Source organism: Rana temporaria, chromosome 3 (assembly GCF_905171775.1).
Source record: "Rana temporaria chromosome 3, aRanTem1.1, whole genome shotgun sequence".
NCBI lineage: Eukaryota > Metazoa > Chordata > Amphibia > Anura > Ranidae > Rana > Rana temporaria.
The window spans coordinates 73,213,815-73,241,430 of NC_053491.1; the positions used below are offsets into that span (position 1 = coordinate 73,213,815).

Below are 27,616 nucleotides of genomic sequence, written 5' to 3' on the forward strand. Positions count from 1 at the left end.
GAGCTGTAGTAACAAAGTAAAAGTCACGTCCTTTAGAGTAGAATTATGGGGGAAATAAAAAAGCAACACGTGTGCTGCAGTCTTTTACTAGCATTCCAACAGCAGTTTTTCTTTTTCTACATAGCCCAGTAACAGTTTAGTTATCTGTTGATCCTGTCTGAGATCCGTTATTTTTCCAATTCCTTTATTAGGATGACAACACTGTTTGTTCTGCAGTGAAATCACACAGAAGCATTGTTACCCCATGGACGCAGTAGTCTAGCTCCATTCACATTTGTGGGATTTGTCATGTGACTTTGGACATGGGGGCAGTATTACTTCCACTAATTCTAAAGCTGGGTATTCACATATTGAAATTCAACCAGTTCAGCAGGAACCAGCCGAAATTTCAACAGAGGCATGTCTAACAAGCTTCTTTCAATTCTGATGGGCGCAGATCCCTACTGTCAGAATACAATAGCGCAGCAGCGGAGAACCTTGCATTCGCATCACTTGTGTGGATGCAGTGATCTGTGAGTTTTTTTTCTCTTAATCTGCTGGTTGAACAAAAAAAAAAAAATAACTTTGCATGTATACCCAGGTTAACAATGGGGCGCCATTCCTCTAACTTACACCAACAATGGGTCACCATTCCTCCAACTGACACCAACAATGGGGCACCATTCCTCCAACTGACACCAACGATGGGGCACCATTCCTCCAACTGACACCAACAATGGGGCACCATTCCTCCAACTGACACCAACATTGGGGGACAATTCCTCCAACTGACACCAACAATGGGGGACAATTCCTCCCACTACAACCAGAGATGGAGCACTATTCCTCCTTCTACCAACCACAGCCATTATGTCTTTTTTTTATTTCCACTAACCACCAAGCCAAGGCATTTCCTACTCCCAGTAGTCATTTCCCAACAGTCCTGCCCCCCAAAGTTAGGAAAGTAACTTAGTCCTTTGTGTAGAAAGTGTGGAGACGCATGCCCTAGATCTACTGATTTGTTTTAGGTTGAGGTTACCTCCGCTTATGCATTTTTTATTGAATTTACCATTTTGTGACTGGTTTGCTTTGAAGAATATAATTATATTTTCCTCTAATTTTATGTAAAGTGATCTATGCTTATATTTTTATTTTTTCATTGTACTTGGTTTAAATATTAGAGGATGTGTATGAACATTTTCTCTGACTTTTCATAATTTCTACAAAAAAGGCTAGCATGGCTGCTTCTAGAGTTCATAGTTGCATGTAACTTCATTTTTTCATTGCATTTTTAGCTATAAACCCTTTTCTGTTCCGGGGTGCACCTTTGCAGGTTAACTTAAACTTTATCTTTTTTTTCAGCTTCCAAGTACGATAACGCTCTTCTTTTAGTGCTTTGCTGCATGTTCTTCTAAAGGGGTGGTGATCCTCATAATACAGTATTCAGGGGAGGTAGTCAGCTGGTGGCAGACAATGAACAGATGCTAGCATGATCTGGAGGCCGGGCTCTGCTACAATGCATATATGTAGGTGGAGTGAGTAGAGGGATCTACAAGTCCTGAATTTGTGCATACACTTTACAGGGGGTTAATGAAAAAATAAGTAGTTCATACAGTATCTAATGTTTACATGTAGACTTGGTATTTTTACAGTGCCTTGAAAAAGTTTTCGTACCCCTGGAAATGTTCCACATTTTGTCATGTTACAACCAAAAACATAAATATGAAAGAATTGGGATGGGGGTATTGGCGCTGCCTATACCTGGAGAGTGACCTCCAGGGCCAAAGTGGGCTAAAAATTTGGTTAGGACCAGGAATGACTAATCGTATGCCAGTATCATCCCCAAAATGTGAACAGTATATGAAAACTGTAAATGTGTATACTAAATAATCACTAATAGATCATATAGGTTATGTAATCTGTGTTATACACACAGTAACTCCTTAAGTGCCGTATTATTCTGTACATGTAACATACTATGCATAAATATAATCCAAAATGGCCGTGCGCATAAACTAATAAAGAAAAAAGCAGTAAATATAAAAGTGCAAAAAACAATATATGTAAAAGTGCAAAAAAAGGTGCAGAAAAGGAAGTCTCAGTCCACAACCAAGGTTGTACCTAAAATATAAATAAAGTAATGTCCAACGGGATGATTTTCAGACTCTATCCAAGTCTATACATTCATATTACTTATATGTGAGAAAAAGTTCTGTATTTAAATCCACGGTGATTGGTGCTCTATTACAGCAGAGGTATTGCAGTGACTTTAGGTGTTCCCCCACATGAATATATAAAATATAAATAAAATATATGTTATTGGGATTTTATGTGATAGACCAACACAAAGTGGCACACAATTCTGAAGTGGAAGTAAAATGATAAATGTTTTTTAATTTTTTTTACAAATAAATATGTGAAAGTGTGGTGTGCCTTTGTATTCAGCCCCCCGGAGTCAATACGTTGTAGAACCACCTTTCGCTGCAATTACAGCTGCAAGTCTTTTTGGGGATGTCTCTACCAGCTTTGCACATCTAGAGAGTGACATTTTTGCTCATTCTTCTTTGCAAAATAGCTCAAGCTCTGTCAGACTGGATGGAGAGTGTCTGTGAACAGCAATTTTCAAGTCTTGCCACAAATTCTCATTTGGATTCAGGTCTGGACTTTGACTGGGCCATTCTAACACATGAATATACTTTGATCTAAACCATTCAATTGTAGCTCTGTCTGTATGTTTAGGTTCATTGTCCTGATGGAATGTGAATCTCTGTCCCAGTCTCAAGTATCACATTAAAAATCCAAATAAAATACATTTACTTTTTTTGGTGTAACATGACAATATGTGGGAAATTTCAAGGGTATGAATACTTTTTCAAGGCACTGTATATTGATCATTGTTTATAGTGATTTTAAGAGTTAACATTTTAACAATTTACATTATAAGTTGTTTATTAATTTAAATAAGCTAAGATAAAACTTACATTTATACTCATGTACTTCTAGTAGTAAAAACATTAAAATAAAATTAGAGCTACGTAAGGTCTAAGTCCATTTTGACCTTCAAGCACCTAGAGGTTTGTTTATATCTATTTATTTTATTTTTGTTCAGCAAAGGAAACCTGATATGGCTTTGTAAAATACAGGAATGCACAAGACGGACCAATTATGGCCTAGAAAATCTAAGTCCGATGAACTATGTAAGAGGAAGATCCACCAAGGTTTGTGGGTAATCAATGTTTAGTAATAGGGGTCTGACAGTCTATTTGTTTTTAATAGGATTAATGGTTGCAGAGAAAATGGCATTGAAGTTGATGGAAAAGCACCTTATCAAAGGGCATGCACCCCTTACATGAGGGTCTTGCAACTGAGTATGAGGAACAAGGTGTCCTAAATTGAAGATATCCGAAGAGGAAACACAACTTTGCTTCTGCTAATTACTCAACTTATACATTCAAAGACTGCTATGATGAGAGATCCAAAGAGTTGATTTTAAAAGACTAAAGAGCTTACAAGTGTATGGCCGGTGCAGATATGTCAGGGAAGAAGATGCTTTAAATTTAAAGGATAAATGCAGTTTTCGATCACATGCCATGCTGAAATAATTAAACCTGCATAGCAAAATATTAAATGCAGTGCAGTATATTTCTGTTGCACAAACCACTTTACACTGCTAGGCTAGAACAGCGCTATCACATGGAAATGTTTCCATCAGCTCTGTACCATTCAGTGGGGTGGGAGTCTACTGGGTGAAAATGATGGTGTAAATTCTGTATCTGACTGGCCATTATTCATGATGAATCAGCTTTTTCATATTAGCTGCCCACCACTTGTGATATAGGGAAGAGCTTGGGTTTGGTCCGAACCTGGCAGGAAGCTGTTCGTGGCAGCCCAATCAGCTGCAGCCAGGGTATTCCGTAAACATGGTCATGGGGTCGTAGTCGATAAATGATTAAGTTAATGGCATTAAACTAATACAGTATGGCCAAGTGGTCATACTAGGTCAATGATGTTATGAGCTTTCCTGTCTCTTTAAGTGCAGCTGCAGGACGGGGAATGCCCCAGCCTCAGCTGATTGGGCTGGCACTGACAGCATCCTCCAGGGTTCAGTCTGAACATGGGTTTTGATTGAACACAGGCTCTTCCCTGCTATGACAGGATTTAGAGCCAAGGAAAACCCTGCATCAACCCTGTGCACACCTAGCAGTGATTAGTAATAGTGTTGCATCACAAAATTATATTTACCATTTTGCTATGTAAAGCTTATTATTTGGCCTGGCAATGTACTTACTAATTGCTGTCATTTTTGTATCTGGTGCCAAGCTCACAAGAAATAAGCCAAAAAGGTGTTAAAGACTGCCCAGCATTATGTACCTGCTGCTTTAGCAAGGGCTACCAGCTGTGTAGCCTTCTTTTTTATGTCACTATCTTAATAGTATTGTCCTCTGGTCTCATTTTTACCAACCAAGCTGATAACAACATGCTGGTTAAAAGGCAACCCTAGCTTCAGCTATACCTTGTTGACATTCACACCTTGTTTTTGCTGCACTCCATTGCATGTCTATAACCTAAATCTCTGCCAACAGTTCAGGAATTCATTCATTGTAAATAAAATGCACTTCATTGTATTGTAACCATGAACAAAATGTATTATTGTACTTTATGCAATTTTATTCTGCCAAACAAGGTTTCACGAGTCCAACTTGGTCAAATAGAGGCTCACCAATACTCTTCCTTTCCCTTCATTAAGAAGTAAGTTTGCACTGAAGATGTAGGAATAGAAACAGACATAAATATTTCAGTTACATCTGTTAAAATGCATTAAGAATTTTAAAAGAGGATGTCATACAAAAAACACATTCTTGCAGGCCTGCAAAGATGAACGTAGTGCTGCTCCTACCCAGTGAGTAGGGTAATAGGGGGGTTTCAATATAGAAGCCACGTACTTGGGGATGCTTCCAATGACCAATATGTTTTTTTATAGGTGATTGGACATCCTTCACAGAAAGGTCATTATTTAAAATGTTGATTGTGTGGAATACAAACACCAATTGTAAACAAGAATCATTGGTTGGGCAAGATACTGGTCCATGTCTACTAATGACCAGGCAACAGGGCCTTGTGCAAAGCCACCATACACAATAATCTGCACAGTCAGTGCTAGTCTTATGGTGTTAATCATGTAATTTACAGCTTGGAAGGAAGGACCTTGACTATTGGAAACAAACTGTCTATCATTGGACTATTGGAAACACACCGTATTATGGGTGCTTCATCTGTGTTTTCTACAATCAGCATTGTAAACATTGCTCTGTATTATACTTAAAGTAATGGAAAAAAATATATTTTTGCAACATCTCTACTAATTATTTTTTGTTCATTTGTTTGCATCAGAAATACGTTTTCCCACACATGTCAATGGGAATGCAGAAGGGTCAATGAAGCATCTTTAATATAGCTTAGAAGTAGGTCACAAGCAGGTCAAAAGAAGGTCAGATGAAGGTTGAGTGAAAGTGAAAGTCGGAGGGAGGTCATTCTCTTTCAGCAACATGTCTGATGGAGCTTAGAAGGATCTCTGGAACTTGATAAATTGATCTCAAATGAAAACTGAATGTACCCGAACATAAGCTGCATTTTCCCATCTACAAAAGCCCCAACAGGGAATTCGAATTTTCTACTTAGAATCCAAGCTCAGTTTAGGCAAAATGTCAAACCAGCCTGTAGCTGTAATAAGCTTTGCCCACTAAATTTATATACACCGCCAAATGTCCTAAAGCAGCTTTTCTCAATCTATTCATCTGTTCTTGTCTCAGAGAACCCCTGCTAAAAATAATTTTACCTAAAGTTTGTGGCACATTAGATTTATAAATAAATGGTAACATTTATAAATATAAGAATAACATTTACTGCATATTTAGCACATTTGACGGTGAGGGCAGATCATTTTTACATCCTCCATCAATGCTCTGTACAACAATAATCTGGAAATCAAATGAATAATAATATTTGGAAAGGAAAACAGACAATACAATTTTGTGGTGCCCCCACAAAATTGGTGGCCAGTGTAGTACCGTCTTGCATTGGTGATCACTGGTTGAGAAGTAGGAGATCAATTCACCATCAATTACTCAAGGAGCCCCTAGCATCCTCGGGAGAATCTACAGGACCCGGGTTGAGAAAGGCTGCTGTAAACACAAGTTTCATAAGTGCAAAAACTTGTTCTGTTCTATGTGCACTGCCTGAGATTCAGTTAACTTTGAACAGTTTTGTATTTATTGTCATTAAAGCTGTCTACTAATTAAATAGTAATGCATCAATGATGTTACAAGTATATTGTTTGGTGAAATCACGAACTTCTGATGTGCAAAATAGAAGAGAAAGCGGGTGTGCAGAATTTTGACAGCACCAAATATTACACACAATAGAATGGATACAATTTACATAACTTTATTATTAACAGCATAAAAACATCCCATAGAAATTAGGCTAAAAATATAATGTACTTCTCATCCAGATCACTGCATTAGCCCAGACATAAGTAGATGTGAAAACCTGTTTGTCCATATATCAGTAAACATAACATAAGCCCAAGTTTCCAACATGTTTTGAGTCTTGCTCTTCCACAGGGGAAATCTATTGGACAACAGTAATGAGGACATTTAAAGCGGAGTTCCAGCCTTTTTTATGTTTATTAAAAGTCAGCAGCTACAAAAAGTGTAGCTGCTGGCTTTTAATAAACAGACACTTACCTGCTCCACTGTCCAGCGACGCGGCCACCTTGCTCCTCTCCCTCCCTCAGCCGGTGCCTCCATTCAGACTGTGGGCACCCGGCCGTGACAGTTTTCAGCTTCACAGCCGGGCACTCACTGCGCATGCATGAGCCGCGCTGCGCTCTAGGAGTGGACAGGAGATCGCCTGGGACCTGTCACGTGTCCCAGCCGATCGCCTACAAGGAGGGGCCGCCTAAGGCGATATGACGAGTCGCCTAAGCGGTCCCTGGGCGGAAGGAGGAAGTGGGACAGGAAGTCCCACTCCTAATGAAGCCCCCACCCCCCCCAAAGAAATTACATGCCAGATGTGGCATGTAAGGGGGCGAGGAGTGGTTTAAGCGGAAGTTCAACTTTTGGGTGGAACTCCGCTTTAAGATATTCTGATTGCAGTCATTTGTGGTGCCGTCAAAATTTCACATACCCACGTTCTCTTCTATTTTGAGTATATATTGGAATGTCGGCACAACACATGGTCTCAAGTCACACTATTCAATTGTAACTGATGTGGCAGATGTTTTTTTGTTATCTGCCTAGTATAAAGCATCCATGAGGTGCCCATACTTTTGCTGATTGTTTCACAGTACCTATGGCTTACAACTCTTATGCATGGTTTTCCCTGTATGTAATGTAAAAGATAGTAATCACAGATCTTGGGGGACCAACATTCCACGACTTATTTTAGAAATGTTTCATCCATCATTGCTGATAAATTGTAGATGGTGTGAGATGAACTGGTTCTACTTACCGATGCCTTAATAGACTGCAAGGCATCTGACTTGCAGTGAATAGTGGATATTCAGTTTGAGTGAAGAGAAGATTGTCTTTGGTTCTGAGCATTTTTCCCAAAAAAGACTAAATCATGATGTGTGTGGCCAGGCTGCTAAGGTAGTAGAGCCAGCTCTCGTGTACTGGGCTCAGGCCTCAGAAGGTCAAAAGGGCGTATGGGCACCTGTTGAGCAGGAGGTATGGCAGAACTGTCTTATTGCTGACAATGATCCTCTTCTGCCTCCCCTTGCAGTGCTTCCCGCTTTTCCTTTTCTTTCCCCCTCTGGCTGCACTGCAGGGGGATTGGTTCTAGCACATGCTCCCCTTCCATTTGCTGTCCGGGGCCCCTTCTGTGCCCCTTTCCCTGCAGTGCTGCCAGCTTCCCTCCTCTCCTGTGGGCAGCTGCTGTGACCACACAGGGGGATGTTTCAAGATAGAGAGTGGGGGAAGGTGCCAGTAAATATATAATTTACTTGCCCTTCCTTTCCTGAATATACTAAGTGAGCGAGTGGTACCAATCACTCCTGTGTCTATTCATTACTGAAGCATAGTAAATCATCGTTCCGATCATTGCCCAGTCCAACTATTATTATTTTTATATAAGTTTACATTATGTTTGACACCTATCTAAACTGTATCATGTATCTAAACTTAAAAACCAAAAATGTATATATTGCAGCTTACTAGCGCTTATATAAGGTGGCCTATTTATTTTTCTTTCTTAAAGTGTATCTATGGTAAAATCTAAAATCATATATATTTATTTCCACATCGTATTTCAATTATTTCTAACATCTGTAAATCTAAGGGGCCTTGAAGTTTGCAAACTTATTCTGTGAAAACTCCCACACATTTATTTCTTTGAATTCTGTGACATGTATTCACTGTGCATTGGGAGTAGGCATTGCTGTGTCACAGTTCAAGTTTAGCTTTCCTTCTGATCTACAGAGGTGCTAGGAGGAGTAGTTTCCAGAGGCAGAGTCAGTACAGAAATCATGGCTTGCAGGCAGAAAGGTACCATGGGATATGTAGTCCTTTAGAAATTGAAAGTAAACGGCAGAGAAGAAGCTGCAAAGCATTCAGTAAATCCAGAAAGTTGTAGAAAGAGAAGGCCAACAGACAGGCAGCACTCACAGCATAAAAAGGAGATTTTGCAATCAAACATATTGGATTATATAAAAGACAGTGCAGCCCTAATATTAAAAATCTGCCAAAAGGTGAAGAAAGAAATGCAAACAATTAAAATATATCGAGTAAGTCCATAAAGTCCTTGCATTAAATGGTGCTTAAAAAGATGTGTGACCTAGGAACCTTCATCCTCAAACCACATGGACAGCCTCTTTCCAATTAAATCTGACCTTGCAGTAAAGAAGCGCAGCCAAACATGTCCTTCAGAAATGGAACATCTCTCACCTTCTCCCTTGAGCAAACAAATTCAGTGGTTGTTCCTACCCTGATGACCATCAGAGCTCCCAATGGGTAGTAGCCAAAAATAAAGGCAGAGGTATCTCATAGTGCAGTACAGTAAATGTGTTGAAAATGAACATTTGCTTTAAGTAAAATAGTGCACTTGCATTTAAAAACACAGAAATCTGCATTAGAATAGGAAAATTTCAAACCAACGAAATGGCCGCTGCGTCTGGTATGATGACATCACCCACTGCCTCTCCACCCTACATGTTTCGTCGTCCATTATGTTGTTAAGGGTGTGATTATTGGATTGTCAAAAATAACTATGATTTGCAACGCTGATGCTATAAAATTGTGTATGCTGTGACTATAGATATCCTTTAAAGCCCAACAAACTGGGAAATTAGAAATGATCTCATGCAGTGGGGCTGTGCCCGCACTGGAACGGTCAATAGCTTGTTTCGTTTAGGGGAGAGGCGAAACAGTTTTACATACCTGGTCCTCCAATCCCCTGGCAGGTGGTGCTCCCCCCATGATACGGCATTGGACTGTCCCTTTTTATTTGCCCAGCGGCATTAAGAATTTTTCCTTTTTTATTTTCAACTGTTAATCCTGTAAATAACTCACTCTCTGTCCCTTCACGGCCACTCTCATTTCTCCATTGTATCTATGGAAGGAGCTGTGGTTGTCACACTGTTTGCATTTAAATACGCTTTAATTGTTGGCACACATGAGTTACTTTAATTTGCTTTTCACAAATGTGTCCAACATTTTTGAAAGATTTGAAATGTGTAGTATGAATGTTGCACTTGATTGTATGGAGCAGTGCTCACTTTTATGGTTGCTTTTGTTATGCATTGTTTATATTCCAAGTTAAATGCATTTCAGATGCATCTCGAACATATCTTAAATATAAGCCATTTTTTTTCTGTTAAAGATTGCTGTATTTGACTTGCTTCTGAGTCTGCTACTCCCATACATTACAACCCATGGCCAGAACAAGGAAGAAAATGTCTAACTGGCCTTGACTGCAAACCCTTGTATACTTCTTGTAAATAAACCTTATTATGCTTATTATTTAAAGAATATCCTTTAATTTCTATAACATGACACTTTCATATGTTTATGATGTAAAGTTTTAGAAGAAAAAGTTATGACTTTTATAGTGTTGCATATATATAACTTTTATATTGTGTGTTTTTATGTGGCTTTATGTGTGCGGTGCTGCCTAAAATTCCTCAAAAGGCCTCTGGTGAATGAAACGTACCATTCTGAAAATCTATACCTTAAATATATGTAGTTACAGAGGATGTCTGTTTATATTCTTAAAAACAACCAGGTGGTTGTATGATAAATTGTAAGTTCATGTACATGTAGCGGCCTGCTCCTGTTGAACAGGCACTGCTGTAAATTTAGAGGGGGTCTAAGTTGTTTGACTCAGACATGTGTAATTATGGGCAATTTAGACTCTGTTCCGGCCATGGCTGTGCTGGGAGTAACCACCATTGTTCTCCTGGGGGTGTTATTGCCATCCTGGCCGAGGGTGGCAGCAGCAGAGTCAGGGTGTATTGGGTGTCCCCCTCGGCAGCCAATCAGTGGGAGTGGTCGTCCCGCTGTGTATGCTGGGGAGGGGTACTTAAGGGACAGACGCCATTGGGGAGAGGCCGGTCTGTCGTCCCACACGTCTCGTGGCCTGCCTGGCCTGGGGTGCGTGTCCTGAATCCTGGCTCTGGGACAACGTTGGTCCGGGGTTGCGGCTTCGCTGCTAGGCTCAGTAGTCAGACTGGGGCCTGCCCTTTAAAGGTGATCCTGTGCTGTCTGTCCTGTGGGAGGAAGCCACTTGATGAAGGAAACCAGGGGAGGACCTATCCTGGAGAGGACCATGCAAGAGGCTGGTATCTTGGGAGAAGGCCTGGAGAATTCATCGAAGAATGCACTATACACTGATAGGTAGATTCACAGAGAGCGCCGCAACTTTAAGGCGGCGTAGCGTATTTACGCTACGCCGCCTTAAGTCAGAGAGGCAAGTACTGTATTCTCAAAGTACTTGCCTGCTAACTTAAGGTGGCGTAGCGTAAATGCGGCGGGCGCAAGCGCGCCTAATTCAAAATAGGCTGAGGGGGCGTGTTTTATGTTAATATGCTGTTAATATGACTTTTTTTGGAACGGTGCATGCGCCGTCCGCCTACATTTCCCAGTGTGCATTGTACGCCGCACGGTCCTATTGATTTTGACGTGGACGTAAATGACGTAAATCCCTATTCACGGACGACTTACGCAAACAACGTAAATTTTTCGAATTTCGAAGCGGGAACGGCGGCCATACTTTAACATTGGCTACGCCACCTAGGGGGATGCCTATCTTTAGGCAGCCTATCTCTTACGGAAACGGCGTATCTGTACTGCGTCGGCCGGACGTACATTCGTGAATAGGCGTATCTAGTGATTTACATATTCTACGCCGACCACAATGGAAGCGCCACCTAGCGGCCAGCCTAAATATTGCACCCTAAGATACGACGGCTTGCGCCGTCCTATCTTAGATAGGTTTAAGTGTATCTCTGTTTGAGAATACACTTAAACTTAACTCTACCTGAATCTAGCTATGAGAGTCTTGATAATGATCCCCTGTCAGATCTAAGTTCTACTAAAGTTAATCTGGAGAGATCCGGGTGCTGAATCCTGTGGCAGGGGATTCTGGACCAAAAGTGTCTCCTCATAAAGGAAGGTCTGTGGCAGAGACTGTACTTTATTCCATGTGTCATCCTGGCTGCTAGGCCAGTTAGAGGGACCTATCCGGGTGAGCAATACCCACTCTGGCTAGAGTGGCGATGAGAACTGTTTACTGGAAGCAGGAGTGTTTCCTATTTGAGAGTATACACCTGAACCTATCTACCTATATACCCTTCCACCCCTCCAACCTCTTCTACTGAGTTCTGCAAATAAACCTTAGAAAAAGAAGTGTATCTTGTGGACATTGGAATTCTTCAGACTCTCTTTTATTACCCTGTATAGCGAGTATATAGAGGTAACATGCCGCCCGAAATATTCAGCAGCTCCTTTGGGGGTTAGTGCTACATACATATAACAAAATGATTTTGTAAGTTTCTAAGAAAAAACGAACATAAAATACAAGTTGCTTACAGTATGTAAAAGAACTTGGTAGATGTATAGAAACAGATTTCATTCTATATTAAAATCATATTATTAAATTAAAATTGGAACACCAGCCTTGCTCTACAAGATGTGTAGTTTTGAATGAAGCCTTCCTCCCAGCTATGCTGACTTACTTTATATGTATTAACCACTTCCATACAGGGCACTTATACACCTTCCCGCCCAGACCAATTTTTAGCTTTCAGCGCTGTTGCACTTTGAATGACAATTGCGCGGTCATGCTACACTGTACCCAAACAAAATTTTTATTATTTCGTACCCACAAATAGAGCTTTCTTTTGGTGGTATTTGATCACCTCTGGGATATTTATTTTCTGCAAAAAAATGACCGAAAATTTAGAAAAAAAAAGTTTTTTTTGTTTCTGTTATACAACATTGTAAATAAGTACGTTTTCTCCGGCACTGATGGTACTGCACTGACGGGCACTGATAAGGTGGCACTGATGGGCACCGATGAGGTGGCACTGATATGGTGGCATTGATGGGCACTAATATGCGGCACTTATGGGCGGCACGTATGGGCACTGATAGGCGGCACGGATAGGCGGCATGGATGGGCTTGGATAGGCGGCACGGATGGGCACGGATAGGTGGCACAGATAGGCGACACGGCTGGGCACGGATAGGATGCACTCACGGGCACGGATAGGCGGCATGGATGGGCACTGATAGGTGGTATGGATGGGCACTGATAGGTGGCATGGATGGGCATAGATGGGCACTATTGTATGTGTTGTGCTAATGGATGCCTATCAGTGCCAAACAATGCCTGCCAATCAGTGATGCCCATTGTGGGCACTGATTGGCATCCATTGCGGCACTGATTGGCATCCATTTTTTGTGTTCTCCTCATCCCTGGTGGTCTAGGGTGGCATCCTTTTTTTATTTATTTTTTTATCCCTGGTGGTCTATATGGCCATCCCTGGTGGTCCAGTGGGCATCCCTGGTGGTCCAGTGGGCATCCTCAGGGGGGCTGTGCTGATGATCGATCAGCACAAACCTCCCCTGTCACAGGAGCAGCCGATCGGCTCTCCTCTACTCGCGTCTGACAGACGCGAGTGAGGAAAAGCCGATTACCGGCTTTTCCTATTTACATTGGACACGGCTGATCATGTGGTAAAGAGTCTCCGTGAGAGACTCTTTACCTTGATCGGTGTTGCGGGGTGTCAGACTGACACCCTGCAATAACGATCTCCGCGATGCGCGCCCCCTGAGCATCGGCTCAGAATCCTGAGGACGTCATATGACGTCCAGTCAGGATTCTACATCCACTTTGCCGACGTCAATATGTCATTGGCGGGTGGCAAGTGGTTAAACTTTAATGCGGAACTTCAGAGTCAACCTTGCCATGCTCCCAATTCTCCCTCATGCTCAATCCATACCCTTTATTCTTATTTACAAAAGGTTTGTTCTACTGAAAACAAAAGAGATTTTACTTTCCATAATATTTTATTGGGATCATTCAGAAATACAAGAATTAGTACATAGAAATAAAAAATTACATGGGCCCAGTGGTCTTAAGATATAGTTGCGTCCCATGACCAAAACAATGGTCAAACATTTTAACCAAATGTCTAGAACAAAACAGTGGTATATTGTATATACTCGAAAGTTGCATATATTATAAGGTGAGTATGAGTTTTGTATCACAGAGGCTGACGTGGCCTGAATCTATAGAGGAGTCAAAATCATGGTGATATACACTATGATCAGGATTCACATACATCGGCGCATATTTATGCCGCCGTAGCCTATCTAATATACGCTATGCCGACGCAGCGCACAGAGGCAAGCACTGGATTCACAAAGCACTTGCTCCCACTCGCTCTTAAAGATACGCTGGGTTTCCTCGGCATAAGCCAGCGTAGGTGGAAGTGGGCGTGAGCCATGCTAATGAGGCGTGACCCCATGCAAATGATGGGCCAAGCACCATAGAAGTACTTAAAATGAACGGCGCATGCGCAGAATCACGTCAAAACAACTGCCTAAAATATGTTGAATCACTGCCTACGACGTGAACGTAACCTACGCCTAGCCCTTTTCACGTACTGCATAAACGACGTAAAATACGACGGCTGTGTTCCCTGGTCCATACCTTAGCATGGGCTGCGCCTCCTATATGGGGAATAACTTTACTCCAGACGTACGACTTGCGCAAACCGCGTATATTATGCGCCGGGCGCAAGTACGTTCGTGAATCGGTGTATCTCTCTCATTTGCATATGTGCAGAGAAAATCAATGGGAGCGGCAAATGCGCCCAGCGTAAATATGCGTCCACGATACGACGGCGTAGGCAAGTTATGTCAGTCGTAGGACGCTTATTTTTAGGAGTTTCTTAGTATGTGGGTCGGTGCATAGATACGACGGCGCACATTTGTACTTACGTCGGCGTATCTTGAGATACGTTGGCGTAAGTGCTTTGTGAATCCGGGCCTATGTATTGAGCTGACTTCTTGAAACAGGAGGGTTGAATAGGTAAATTTCGATAAGGTGGTGAGGTGGTAGGGTTTGCAGGGTGGCGATTGCCATAGGGCGTATGTTATTTGCAACTGGGGGTGGTTCCAAGGTTGTCAGTCCAGCTGGCTATCTTTTATTATATCAGATGGTTGCGTGTAGGTGGGTATGGGTATGCAGGGTAGGGGTGACAGGAGGAAAGGGGGAGAGAAGAGGGGGTGAGTTGGGAAGGGGGAGGAGGGGTATAACCTTAAATAAGGTAAAAGATGAGGGATAGGAGGGGGTGGATCGAGATGGGGGGCGCTTGCCTCCTTTCTGACACAAAGGAGATTTTAATTACCAGTAACATCGCTATAAGTTGCTGAAATGCTTGCTGTGGCCAGGTGCAGAGAGGAGGGTCCAGTGTGGCATTGCAAGGCACTTTTGATGAGCACTACACAGCCTGCTTAGCAATAAGGTCCACTTACTGTCATCATGCCTACCCCTAACATTGGTGGTCAGGCACCATAGCTGGTTCAGTGTTCTTCACCTATAGAAGGCCTTTTCCCCAAAAGGCAAGCAGGCCTACTGGTACTGAGTTGACCCCAGGTCTTATACACAGGCTATGTCTACATCAATCGCTCTGCAGGTGGACAGTCAGACAGGGAGAGGGCAGCCCAGCCAAAACCAGGATTTTGGAATGAGACCAGCAGCTGCCATGGAACAGGAGTATTAACACGCTCCTGACACCCAGGGCCGCTGATAGAAATCATGGGGCCCCGTACAGCCTACCTGACGGGGCCCCCTTAAGCTCCACCCCTGGTCCCGCCCCTGGTCCCTCTTTTAGCTCCACCCCTGGCCCCGCCTTGAAACGGTCTCTGCAGCACGTTACGGGATTGGCGGCATTGGTAGGCACCTGGAGCAGAGACCCGGGGCGGGGAGGGGCTGCCGTCTGAAATTGAAATTGAGAAGCGGGAGGAGGGGGCTGCCGCGAATTGAGAAGCGGAGGGGGGCCCTTTACAAATTATTAATAAAAATAAAAAAATAAAAATATATAAAATAAATAAATAAACATTTAAAAAAAAAAAGGGTGGGGTTGCCATTCAGGGCCCTGGGGACCTCTGGACCATTTAATAAAAACAAAAAAGGGGGTTTGCCACATGAGCCCTTTAATATATATATATATATATATGTGTATGGAATAAAAAGAAAAAAAAATGAAATAAAATATGAAAAAAAAAAGAATTTATAAAAAAAAGGGGGATTGCCATCTGGGGCCCTGGGGACCTCTGGGTCCTTTAATAATAATAATAACATATATATATATATATATATATACATATATATATATGAAATAAAAAAATATATAAAAATGTATTTATTTTTTTATAAAAAAAGGGGTGTTTTCATCCCAGGCCCTGGGGATCTCCGGGCCCCTGGGGACCCCCGTACCCCTAAGAAAAAAAAATTGTCCCTTTAATAAAAAATAAAAAAATATATATATTAGAAAAAATATATATTTTTTTATAAAAAAAAAATAAAAAAAGGGGGGTTGCCATCCGGGGCCCTGGGGGCCTTCGGACCCCTGGGGACCCCCGGACCTCTAAAAAAAAAAAAATGGCCCTTTAATAAAAATTAAAATAAAAATATATTAAAAAAAATATATATTTTTTTTATAAAAAAATAAATAAAAAAAGGGGGAGTTGTCATTTTTTTTTTTTAAAGGGGGTTGCCATCCGGGCCCCCTACAACAGGGCCAGTTGTACTGGCTTATCAGCGGCCCTGCTGACACCTACCCTGCTGCCACTTCTATGCATATTTCTGTCATAAGGGGTTAATCAACCAGCCTGTTTCCTTTGAGGAGTAACATTGTATCATGTGCGGATAACATAATTCCTTTGGTCTTCAGCTCCATCTAGTGGCCATAATGCAGTTTTTTTTTCTTATACACTCTATTCTGTAGGAATGAATAACATTGTCCTGGAGAGAAAATAGCCTAATAACATTCATTTTTGCCCCTGACCACACAGAATGAACGAACGCACATGCAATTTCACGGGATGAATAGCTGTGCTTTTTTATAAATTCACCCCTAAGCTCTGTATTGGAAGAACTTAAAGCGTGTGTTACCCAGCACTTCATATTCCTAATATGTGCCTGCTGTACCATGTACTTGTATGAACAAGTATGAAAGAAAGAGACCGTGTATGCTCAGACCAAGGCAGCACTTTGTTCCCAATATACAGCAGAACAAAGAAGGTAGACACCTTGCCCATGGGACTTTACAGAGTGGTGCAAAGTTAAAAAAGTACAATAAATGCATAAAAAAATTACAAAATGTATTTCAATTTACATGCAAAACATACAAACATTTCCACATACAGTATATTATATCAAAATAAAGGTACAATTTCACCAATGTACATTCTAGATGCCAAGGTATTTTTTGTGGCTTTTATTACATTGTCTTGATTCTCACTGTATTTCACCATCATGTGAGGAAACCCTGTATATCTCAGTGGACTTCCTCTATGAACAATTGATACCTATTTGATATTCTTTGTGTATTTTATTTTATATGACTTGGTCTTTCCACAGATGTACATATAAGCCAACTTCTGCTTCTCCTGATGAAGTGGATGCTGTTCTGCAAAATGCATAGAGATTACAGCTTCTGCTAAATATCTTACCCACTACCTTGGCATCTAGAATGTACATTGGTGAACTTGTACCTTTTATTTTGATATAATATATGTGGAAGTGTTTGTATGTTTTTTAATGTAAATTAAAATATATTTTGTAGTTTTTTATGCATGAAAACGTATCCAGTTCTCTTTGTATTACTACCTTTGTGTGAAATCCCTGGTGTTCCTGCCAGTCCCTCTGCTTTCCTACTTAACTACTGACCACACTAAGCAGGAGAGCACACTGTGCTCAGTTCTCTAGCTATGCTGGGAACACTTGGTGTGCTCTCCTCCAATGATCAGACTTGTCCAGACATGCCCCCGCTGCACAGCCAGCTACTGAGTAGCTCGGTGTGCTGCTGCTCCTCCTCCCCCAGCTCTTATGCAGCTGAGAACAGAGGGAATGTGATCACTTATAAAAAAGGGGGAAAGAAAGTATTTATAATGTATTTTATGTATATATTAAAAAATCTTTTGCCCTTCATTTCTATTTTAAAACTGAATGGGTTGTTTTACAAGGTGATCATTTACAATCACTTTGAGTGACAAAAGTATTGAGGAACCTGGATGTTAAAGTATGTCTAAAGACAAAACTTATTTTTTTTAGTTTTGAACAGAGTAGAGATGGATTAGAGCACCTATAGTGTTTTTATTGCTGTCTGTATCCCAGTTAGGGAGACTCACCCTCTATATTTAGCCTACAGTTCTACCTTAAAGCGGAGTTCCAGGATTTTTTAAGTTTATTAAAAGTCAGCAGCTACAAAAGTATAGCTACTGACTTTTAATAAACAGCCACTCACCTGTCCCACGGTCCAGAGATGCGGGCACCTGAAGCCTCGCTCCTCTCCGCGGGGCCGTCATTGGAACTGTGGGCACCCAGCCATGACAGCTTGTGGCTTCACGGCTGCATGCACACTGTGCAATGTGCAAGTCTCGCTGCGCTCTCTGAGTGGACAGGCAATCTTCTGGGACCTGTGACATGTTCCAGAAGATTGCCTAGAGGGAGGGGCCGCCTAGGGGGAGAGTAGGAGTCACCTAGGCGGCCTGAAGATGGAATAAAGAAGTGGGACAGGAAGTTCCTCTCTAAATTAGGTACCCACTCCACCCTCCCCCCAAAAAAATTACATGCCAAATGCGGCATGTAAGGGGGTGAGGAGTACTTAAAGTGGATGTTCCACCATGGGTGGAACTCCACTTTAAGCCATGTGTGTTTTCTAGCATAAAATGTTCTTATGATGCTCTTTAAGAGCCGCCAGAGGGTGCTGCTCGGTGGGGGAACTTAATACACATAGCTGGCGGGCACGATCGCTGGCACGAGAGCCAGAATGGGGATTTTTGTGTGTAAACGCACAAATCCCTGTTCTGTCAGGGGAGAAGAGACAGATTGTGTGTTCCTACTAAGTATAAACAGCGATATGTCTCCTCCCCCAGTTAACCCCTTGATCGCCCCCTAGTGTTAAACCCTTCCCTGCCAGTGACATTTACACAGTAATCAGTGCAATTTTATAGCACTGATCGCTGTATAAATGTCAATGGTCCCAAAAAGTGTCAAAGGTGTCCGATTTGTCTGCTGCAATGTAACAGTACCACTAAAAATCGCAGATCACAGCCTTTACTAGTAACATAAAAATAATAATAAAAATGCCATAAATCTTTCCCATAGTTTGTAGACGCTATAAGTTTTGCGCAAACCAATCAATATACGCTTATTGCAATTCTTTTTACCAACATTATGTAGAAGAATATATATTGGCCTAAACTGATGAAGAAATTTGTTTTTTAAAAACATTTTTTGGGGTATTTATTATAGCAAAAAGTTAAATTTTTATTACATTTTTTTTTCAAAATGTCAGTCTTTTTTTGTTTATAGCACAAAAAATAAAAGATGCAGAAGTGATGAAATGCCACCAAAAGAAAGCTCTATTTGTGGGGGAAAAAGGACGTTAATTTAGTTTGGGTGTAGCATTGCATGACTACGCAATTGTCAGTTAAAGTGACGCAGTGCCAAATTGTAAAAAGTGCCCCGTTATCCTGATCTTCTCTAAACACGGTCCTGTTTTATGGGAATTTATACAAATCTTGATATTTTTACAGTTCTACATGGAAAATGTAAATGATAAGAGCGACACTTTATACATACACACAAGCGGGGAAGTAAAGTTAAAAGCGGTGTTTGTTCCTCCTGCAGCTTCTCTCTGGGGTGTAGTTATTGGTGAAGTGTGTTGCACCACATGGGAGGTAGTCATCTAGAAAGGACCATTGATTGTGCTATGAAGCTTGTCTTCTGTGCATGTGAAGCACGCTTAGGGGTATTCTAACTCGTGGCGCTCACAGTATTCCCAAGATAGAAAATTACATTTTACAGCATCCATAAAACTGGCAAACTGCCTCTTAGTTCTTCAGCCTTAAGCCAGATTATGTGATTCCCCAAACAGCAATGCGAAAACAACGGTGACCCAGCATTAGCTGCCATCCACTTGAATGAGTGCTAACAACATATATAACTAGCTTACTTAACACTTCTGTCAGCGGCTCCTGGGAGAATGAACTGCGAGCATTACCATCAACATGCTTGTTACTTAATGTGCACTGAGCAGATATACAGTATTTATGAAATGTGTTTTTAAGATGAAGGCATGTGTTCTTTCATGCTTGCCCTATGTTCTAAAGGAATGTAATGGTGCCCACACACTAGACAAAAAACGGAAAAGTTTGGAAAACTTCTGCTGAACGGACAATAAATTGAAAAGTTAATGTGTTTCTCGCCCGTTAAAAATTGAACTGTGGGTACTACGAATATGTGACCCAGAAGCAAAAAAAACGAACGAGAAACGGATAGGGATAGGCGAATGGTTTGCCCCAAGCATAAGTTTGGGCTGAACTTTCGCTGTTTGGTCGTTTGGGAAACAGCCGAACTTCTGGGATGTTCGACTGTTTGTTCAGCCCCCCCAAACCGACCACAATGCACTGTGGCGCTGAACAGTGCATTGCAAGCCCTGATTGGCTGAAGCAGTGAAAGCTTCAGCCAATAAGGGCACAGAGCACGGTCCGAGTCATGACTGGACACTGTCATCGTGACTTTATCCAATCATGGCTCATTCCCGCCCCACAGTATAAAAGTATTCTTGCAATGGCAGCCATTTTCAGTGTGATTTTGGCATTGAGAGAGATAGAACAGGACTCTGTTAGTTAGTCAGTGTGCTATACTGTGCTATTTTGCTTCAATTGTCAATGTAGAATATTAGTTTAGTGTCAGTCTAGGGATAGTGTGAGTGTAGTGAGGAGGACCATCATTCAGCTTTGCATAGTGTGCAGCTAGAGTAGGAACAGCTCAGATAATTTCACTGTAGTGTAGTGAGACTGTGTCAGTAATCTTGATATTAGCGTATAGCTAGAGTAGGGACAGTTCAGATAGCGTCAGTGTAGTGATGGTTGAGCACGTTTATTTGATTGTGTTACTGCCAGTTTAACGCCATTTACTTCTGTATGCGTTACTGACAGTTTAACACCATATAGTTTTGCGTGCGTTACTGCCAGTTTTATGCCATATAGTTCTGTATGCATTACTGCCAGTTTTACACCATATCGTTTTGCGTGCGTTACTGCGTGTCACTGTATGTTTTTGCGCATTATATTGCATCTGTGGAGTGTGTCTGTATAGTGTGAGTACTCAAATTAAAGGGCACCGAACACCTCTTTACATTGATTAAAGTGCATCTACAGATTTCAACTTCTCCTTTACATTTGCTTATAAGCACCGCCCCCTCCCTCCAAATAATGTCTGGGAGGACAACAAGGAGAGACAAATTTTCCCTTGGCACTGTCTGACAGGTGCATATCATTGTAATTTTTTACAGCAAGGCAAATTCTTGCTTACATTATTATTATTATACAGGATTTATATAGCGCCAACAGTTTGCGCAGCGCTTTACATCAGGGGAGACAGTACAGTCACAATACAAATGAATACAGGAGGGATCAGAGGGCCTTGCTCGTTAGAGCTTACATCAAGATTATCTCTATAGGCTTACGGTAGGGAAGGCACCACGACACCCAAAGACCAATTTTAACGCACCCGTTACTTCTATCCAAAGTCAAAGTGACACCAGAATGTATTCAACAAATCTCTAATCCTGTTCCCAGTGCACTACATTGTGGCCTCATCATACATACTGTCTCCCCAATTGTTGCTGAGCAAAATAAAGGGGGCTTGCAGGCACTATATTGGAAGGGATTTTTCATTTTTAGGCTTTCACTTTAAAAATCACTGCTCATTTAAAAATTACGTTTTTCACCAATTTTTTTTTATTGATACATGTCCCCCAGGGTAGGACCCGGACCCCTATAACCATTGTATGCCCAATTACTTGCATTTAAGCCTATAAAATGGGCACATTTGATATTTGACGTTCGTGTCCCATTGACTTTAATGGGGTTCGTTATTCGGGTCCGAACTTTTGCAGTGTTCGAAAGTTCGGGTCCGAAACGAACAGGGGTCCGTTCGGCCCATCCCTAGAAACTGAACCATTTATGTCCATTGAACAATTCATCGTTCAAATTTGCATACTTACCAACATACTTACCTGCAAAACTCTACACACTTACTTGCCTATCTTATCATTATTTTTTTTTAACTATCTTATTGGTATATCATATATATATATATATATATATATATATATAGTAAGGGGTTAGCTCGGTAGCAGGGGGTGTGACCTCCTGAGTGGGTTCACTACACACTGAACTATACAGAGAGGCAGCCAAGGGTGGTTGAAAAACAAGGATTATGGTTTATTCTTCCATATTGCTGGAAACAAGTGCAAGCGTCCAAACAGCATAAACAAAACAAAACATAAAATAAACCCTAGCCACTTGAGCCGTCTACCTTCACAACACAGGAACCTATCGATGGAGTCTGGCACAGCCTACTGCTGGGCAGACACTGCTGGTCTTCCAGCAGAAAACAACAGTCTTTTTGATTTTTTTTTATCACACAGCAAAAAGATCAACAACCACTTCACCTTCAGAAGTCTTCCTCAGCTCACTGCTCTCCTTAACTCAACAAGCCTCAGGATGCAGCATTCAGTAGTAGTCCTCTGGACAACTTATAGAGGCCTTAATTGCCTCATTCTGAACAGCTGAAGCTATCCAACGTCCTTAAACCTTTCTGGCTACCTCTGCAGCCGACACCTGATAGTAATTGGTGAATTTTCTAAACAAGGCAGAAATGTATCTCCCGTCTGTGACAACACCCCCAGATTTACCTGACTTCCTGTCACAATATATATACAGTTTATGGGCCAGATCCACAAAGAGTTATGTCGGCGTATCTATTAATATGCCGCGTAAGTTCTACGATGCGCCGTCGTATCTTTGTTTTGTATCCACAAAACAAGATACGCCTGAATGTGGGCTAGATCCTACCGGCGTACGTCTTAGTACGCCGTCGGATCTTAGGTGCATATTTACGCTGGCCGCTAGGTGGCCCTTCCGTTGATTTCTGCGTAGAGTATGCAAATTGGCTAGATACACCGATTCTCAAACGTACGTCCGCCAAGCGCAATTTTTTAACGTCGTTTACTTAAGGCTTTTTTCAGCGTAACGTTACCCCTGGCTCTATGAGGCGTACACAATGTTAAGTATGGACGTCGGGACAGCGTCAAATTTTCCATCGTTTGCGTAAATCGTTCGCGAATAGGGCTTTGCGTAAGTTACGTTCACGTCGAAAGCATTGACTATTTGCCGTTCATAAAAAGCGTCAATTACGTGGGGTCATACTAGATTAACATACAACACGCCCACTCCAAGCCTACTTTGGCGGGCTTACGCAGATTTACGTTACGCCGGCCCACATATGGGAGCAAGTTCTTTGTGGATACCCTACGAGCCACTCTGATTTACGGCGGCGTAGCGCATATGAGATGCGCTATGTCCGCCTAAATATACACCAGTTTTTGTGGATCTGGCCCTATGTGTGTGTGTGTGTGTGTGTGTGTGTGTGTGTGTGTGTATGTGTGTATATATATATATATATATATATATATATATATATATATACATATACACACAGTTGCAATAAAAAGTATGTGAACCCTTTTGGAATGATATGGATTTCTGCACAAATTGGTCATAAAATGTGATCTGATCTTCATCTAAGTCACAAAAATAGACAATCACAGTCTGCTTAAACTAATAACACACAAAGAATTAAATGTTACCATGTTTTTATTGAACACACCATGTAAACATTCACAGTGCAGGTGGAAAAAATATGTGAACCCCTAGACTAATGACATCTCCAAGAGCTAATTGGAGTGAAGTGTCAGCCAACTGGAGTCCAATCAATGAGATGAGATTGGAGGTGTTGGTTACAGCTGCCCTGCCCTATAAAAAACACACATCAGTTCTGGGTTTGCTTTCACAAGAAACATTGCCTGATGTGAATGATGCCTCGAACAAAAGAGCTCTCAGAAGACCCACGATTAAGAATTGTTGACCTGCATAAAGCTGGAAAGGGCTATAAAAGTATCTCCAAAAGCCTTGCTGTTCATCAGTCCACGGTAAGACAAATTGTCTATAAATGGAGAAAGTTCAGCACTGCTGTTACTCTCCCTAGGAGTGGCCGTCCTGTAAAGATGACTGCAAGAGCACAGTGCAGACTGCTCAATGAGGTGAAGAAGAATCCTAGAGTGTCAGCTAAAGACTTACAAAAGTCTCTGGCATATGCTAACATCCCTGTTAGTGAATCTAAGATACGTAAAACACTAAACAAGAGTGTATTTCATGGGAGGATACCACAGAGGTAACCACTACTGTCCAAAAAAAACATTGCTGCACGTTTACAATTTGGACAAGAGCACCTGGATGTTCCACAGCAGTACTGGCAAAATATTCTGTGGACAGATGAAACCAAAGTTGAGTTGTTTGGAAGAAAAACACAACACTATGTGTGAAGAAAAAGAGGCACAGCACACCAACATCAAAACCTCATCCCAACTGTGAAGTATGGTGGTGGGGGCATCATGGTTTGGGGCTGCTTTGCTGCGTCAGGGCCTGGACGGATTGCTATCATCGAAGGAAAAATGAACTTAAGGCCATCTGTCCACTAGCTGAAGCTCAACAGAAGATGAGTGTTGCAACAAGACAACGACCCAAAGCATCGAAGTACATCAACAACAGAATGGCTTAAACAGAAGAAAATACGCCTTCTGGAGTGGCCCAGTCAGAGTCCTGACCTCAACCTGATTGAGATGCTGTGGCATGACCTCAAGAAAGTGATTCACACCAGAGATCCCAAGAATATTGCTGAACTGAAACAGTTTTGTAAGGAGGAATGGTCAAGAATTACTCCTCATTTATTTATTTCCTATGATGTTTGATAAATATTGCCCTCTGGATGATTTATAAAGTAGAATCAAGGCTATCCTAACTTGTTGTCTACAATTTCCATCCACATAATCTTTATTGCTGCACAGTCAGCTGGCAGCATTTACGTCCATGAGTGCGGATTGCTTGTGAGTGGAGGCTGGTGATCGGTGGACACTTTGTCTCACATAGAGTGGCAATAGATGCATGGGTATTAATCCTTTAGGCCCCTTTCACATGGTCGAACCATTTAGGTCCGCCTGTCAGTTTTTTCGGCGGACCTGAACGGCCGCTCCATACAGGTCTATGGAGCATCAGATGTCAGCGGTGACATATCCGCTTACATCTGATCTGCTAAAATCAGACTGATGGCGATACGTCGCCATCCATCCATGGCAGATCGGATCGGGTGAGACATGCTGTCCGTTTTCGTCCGATTTCTCCATAGGAGACAGCGGCGCTCGACAAGCCCCTCCCCGCTCAGTGAGCAGAGAGGGACCTGCCATCCGCCGGCTTAGTGGAGATCAACTGAGAGACCTCCTGCTGAGCTGGTGGACTGCTGCAAGCGTATTCGTCCCCGTGTGGAAGGAGCCTTACAGTTAATTTGCAACAGTATTACACAAAATGATTCTTTTAATTTTTAGATGAATCCCGAGTTCCAGTTTAAAGCTCCTCAGAGTTTGGCACTTACCATGAGGGGATTTAGGATGTTTCCTGGATTTGTTGTTCCCATAATTTAGCAAACTGGAATTCTGGTGAGTTAAAAATGTAGCTGATTAAAAAGTTGAAGATCACTCCCGGTTGTTCTTCAGGATAGGAACTTTATAGAATGTTATAATTTCTTTTCACAATCGCCTTCATGATACTGTTTGTTCACTAAGGTTCTCTAACAAACCTCTGAGGGCTTCACAGAACAGCTGTATTTATACTGAGATTAAATTACACACAGGTAGACTCTATTTACTAATTAGGTGACTTCTGAAGGCAATTGGTTCCACTAGATTTTAGTTAGGGCTATCAGAGTAAAGGCGGCTGAATACAAATGCACGCCACACTTTTCACATATTTATAAAAAAAAAAAAAAATGAAAACCATTTATCATTTCCTTTCCACTTAACAATTATTTGCCACTTTGTGTTGGTCTATCACATAAAATCCCAATAAAATACATTTGTGTTTTTGGTTGTAACATGACAAAATGTGGAAAATTTCAAGGGGTATGAATAGTTTTTCAAGGCACTGTATATCTGTTTTTCTACTACCATTTGCAGTATGGACTGTCGATTCTATATTTGGAATCAATAAAGGGGATGTAAGCAGTGTTTGCCCCTCTTAATTTTCTTGTTCTACATGTCTCTGATGCATGCAGGGCCAACACCTATCTTATGTGCAGAAACAGCAGAGCGGCAGGGGAGTTGTCTTCTTTAACCACTTGCTTACTGGGCACATAAACCCCCTTCCTGCCCAGGCGAAATTTCAGCTTCCGGCACTGCGTCGCTTTAACTGACATTTGCGCGGTCGTGTGAAGTGGCTCCCAAACAAAATTGACGTCCTTTTTTTCCCCACAAATAGAGCTTTATTTTGGTGGTATTTGATCACCTCTGCGGTTTTTATTTTTTGCGCTATAAACAAAAAAAGAGCGACAATTTAAAAAAAATATATATATTTTTTACTTGTTGCTATAATAAATCTCCCAATTTAAAAAAAAAAAAAAAAAAAAAATTCTCAGTTAAGACCGATACGTATTTTTCGACATATTTTTGTAAAAAAAAAAAAAAAAAAAAAACGCAATAAGCGACTGGTTTGCGCAAAAGTTATAGCGCCTACAAAATGGGGAACAGAATTATGATTTTTTTTTTTTTTTTACTCGTAATGGTGGCGATCTGCGATTTTTATTGGGACTGCGATATTGCGGCAGACGTATCGGACACTTTTGACACAAATTTGGGACCATTCACATTTATACAGCGATCAGTGCTATAAAAATGCACTAATTACTGTATAAATGTGACTGGCAGGGAAGGGGTTAACACTAGGGGGTGAGGAAGGGGTTAAATGTGTATCCTGGGTGTGTTCTAACTGTGTGGGGGGAGGGGGGTGACTGGGGGAGGTGACCGATGCTGTGTCCCTATGTACAAGGGACACAGATCGGTCTCCTCTGACAGCACGTGGCGCTCTGTGTTTACACACAGAGCTCCACGTCCCTGCTGTCACCTGCTGTGTTCCCGATGATCGCGTGTACCCGGCGGACATCGCGGCCGCCAGGTACACGCATCGGCTCTTCAGCGATACGCCGGGACAGTGTTTACCCGCTGCGCGCCCCCCAGAGGCGCGCGCGGGTAATGCACATAAAAGGACGTCTAAAGACGTCCACTTGGCACTTGAGAGCCGCGCTGTTGACATCTTTTGTCAATAGCGCGGGTCTCAAGTGGTTAAGCGGTATACCTTTCATCATTGTTTTTGTGTAGCTTTAGGCATATTAAATGCAGTGACGGCCCATTCATTTGGGTGCTTCTGGCCCCCTAATCTACATGCAGGGTTCTGGATGCATGGATTTCAGTGTGTGTGTGTGGGGGGGGGGGGTTGAAGCACATAATTAGAGCCAGAGGCTCTAATAGGCTTCAAAAAAGGAATGGCTCGGGGCACAGAGCACTACGCTCCGTGCCCACCCAGTTGTGTGACAATAGCGAATGAATATTAGCTATTCTCACACTAATTCTCCTTCCAGCCAATCAGGAAGTGGGTTTTGAGACCAGCCACCCAATTGGCTAAAAGGACAGGCGATCCTAGGAGTAAGAGGGATGAGACGTACGGCGTAAGTTGCTGTGATGCAGAGGAGGAGGAGGAGATGCCCGCCCACCGTCCGTAGGAGCCTTGCCTGCCTGGAATCTAGATTGGGGGGGGGGGGGGGGGATCTATGTGGGTGCCATCGCCCCCACCCCCAATGAAAAACACCAGCCACCACTGATTAAATGTTTAACCATTTTATAAAACTGTTAAGTAGCAAAACAAATCAATTTCCACATTCCAAGGAA

At 41.9% G+C, this 27,616-nt stretch overlaps 1 protein-coding gene across 4 annotated transcripts in view; it reads left to right on the forward strand.

Moving 5' to 3' along the window:
• The window catches only part of GCOM1 (GCOM1, MYZAP-POLR2M combined locus), a 220,859-nt gene that overhangs the window by 153,813 nt on the left and 39,430 nt on the right, over positions 1–27,616 (forward strand). For 2 of the 4 annotated variants that reach the window (XM_040342753.1, XM_040342754.1), the window contains exon 17: positions 3,256–6,436. The exons of 1 other annotated variant lie outside the window; for it this stretch is intronic. In XM_040342753.1, coding sequence (XP_040198687.1) covers positions 3,256–3,370 — 115 coding nt within the window. In that variant the 3' untranslated portion in view covers positions 3,371–6,436. Of the gene's footprint in view, positions 1–3,088; positions 3,177–3,255; positions 6,437–27,616 lie in introns of those variants that run through there. One more of the 4 variants, XM_040342755.1, reaches the window with a different exon arrangement.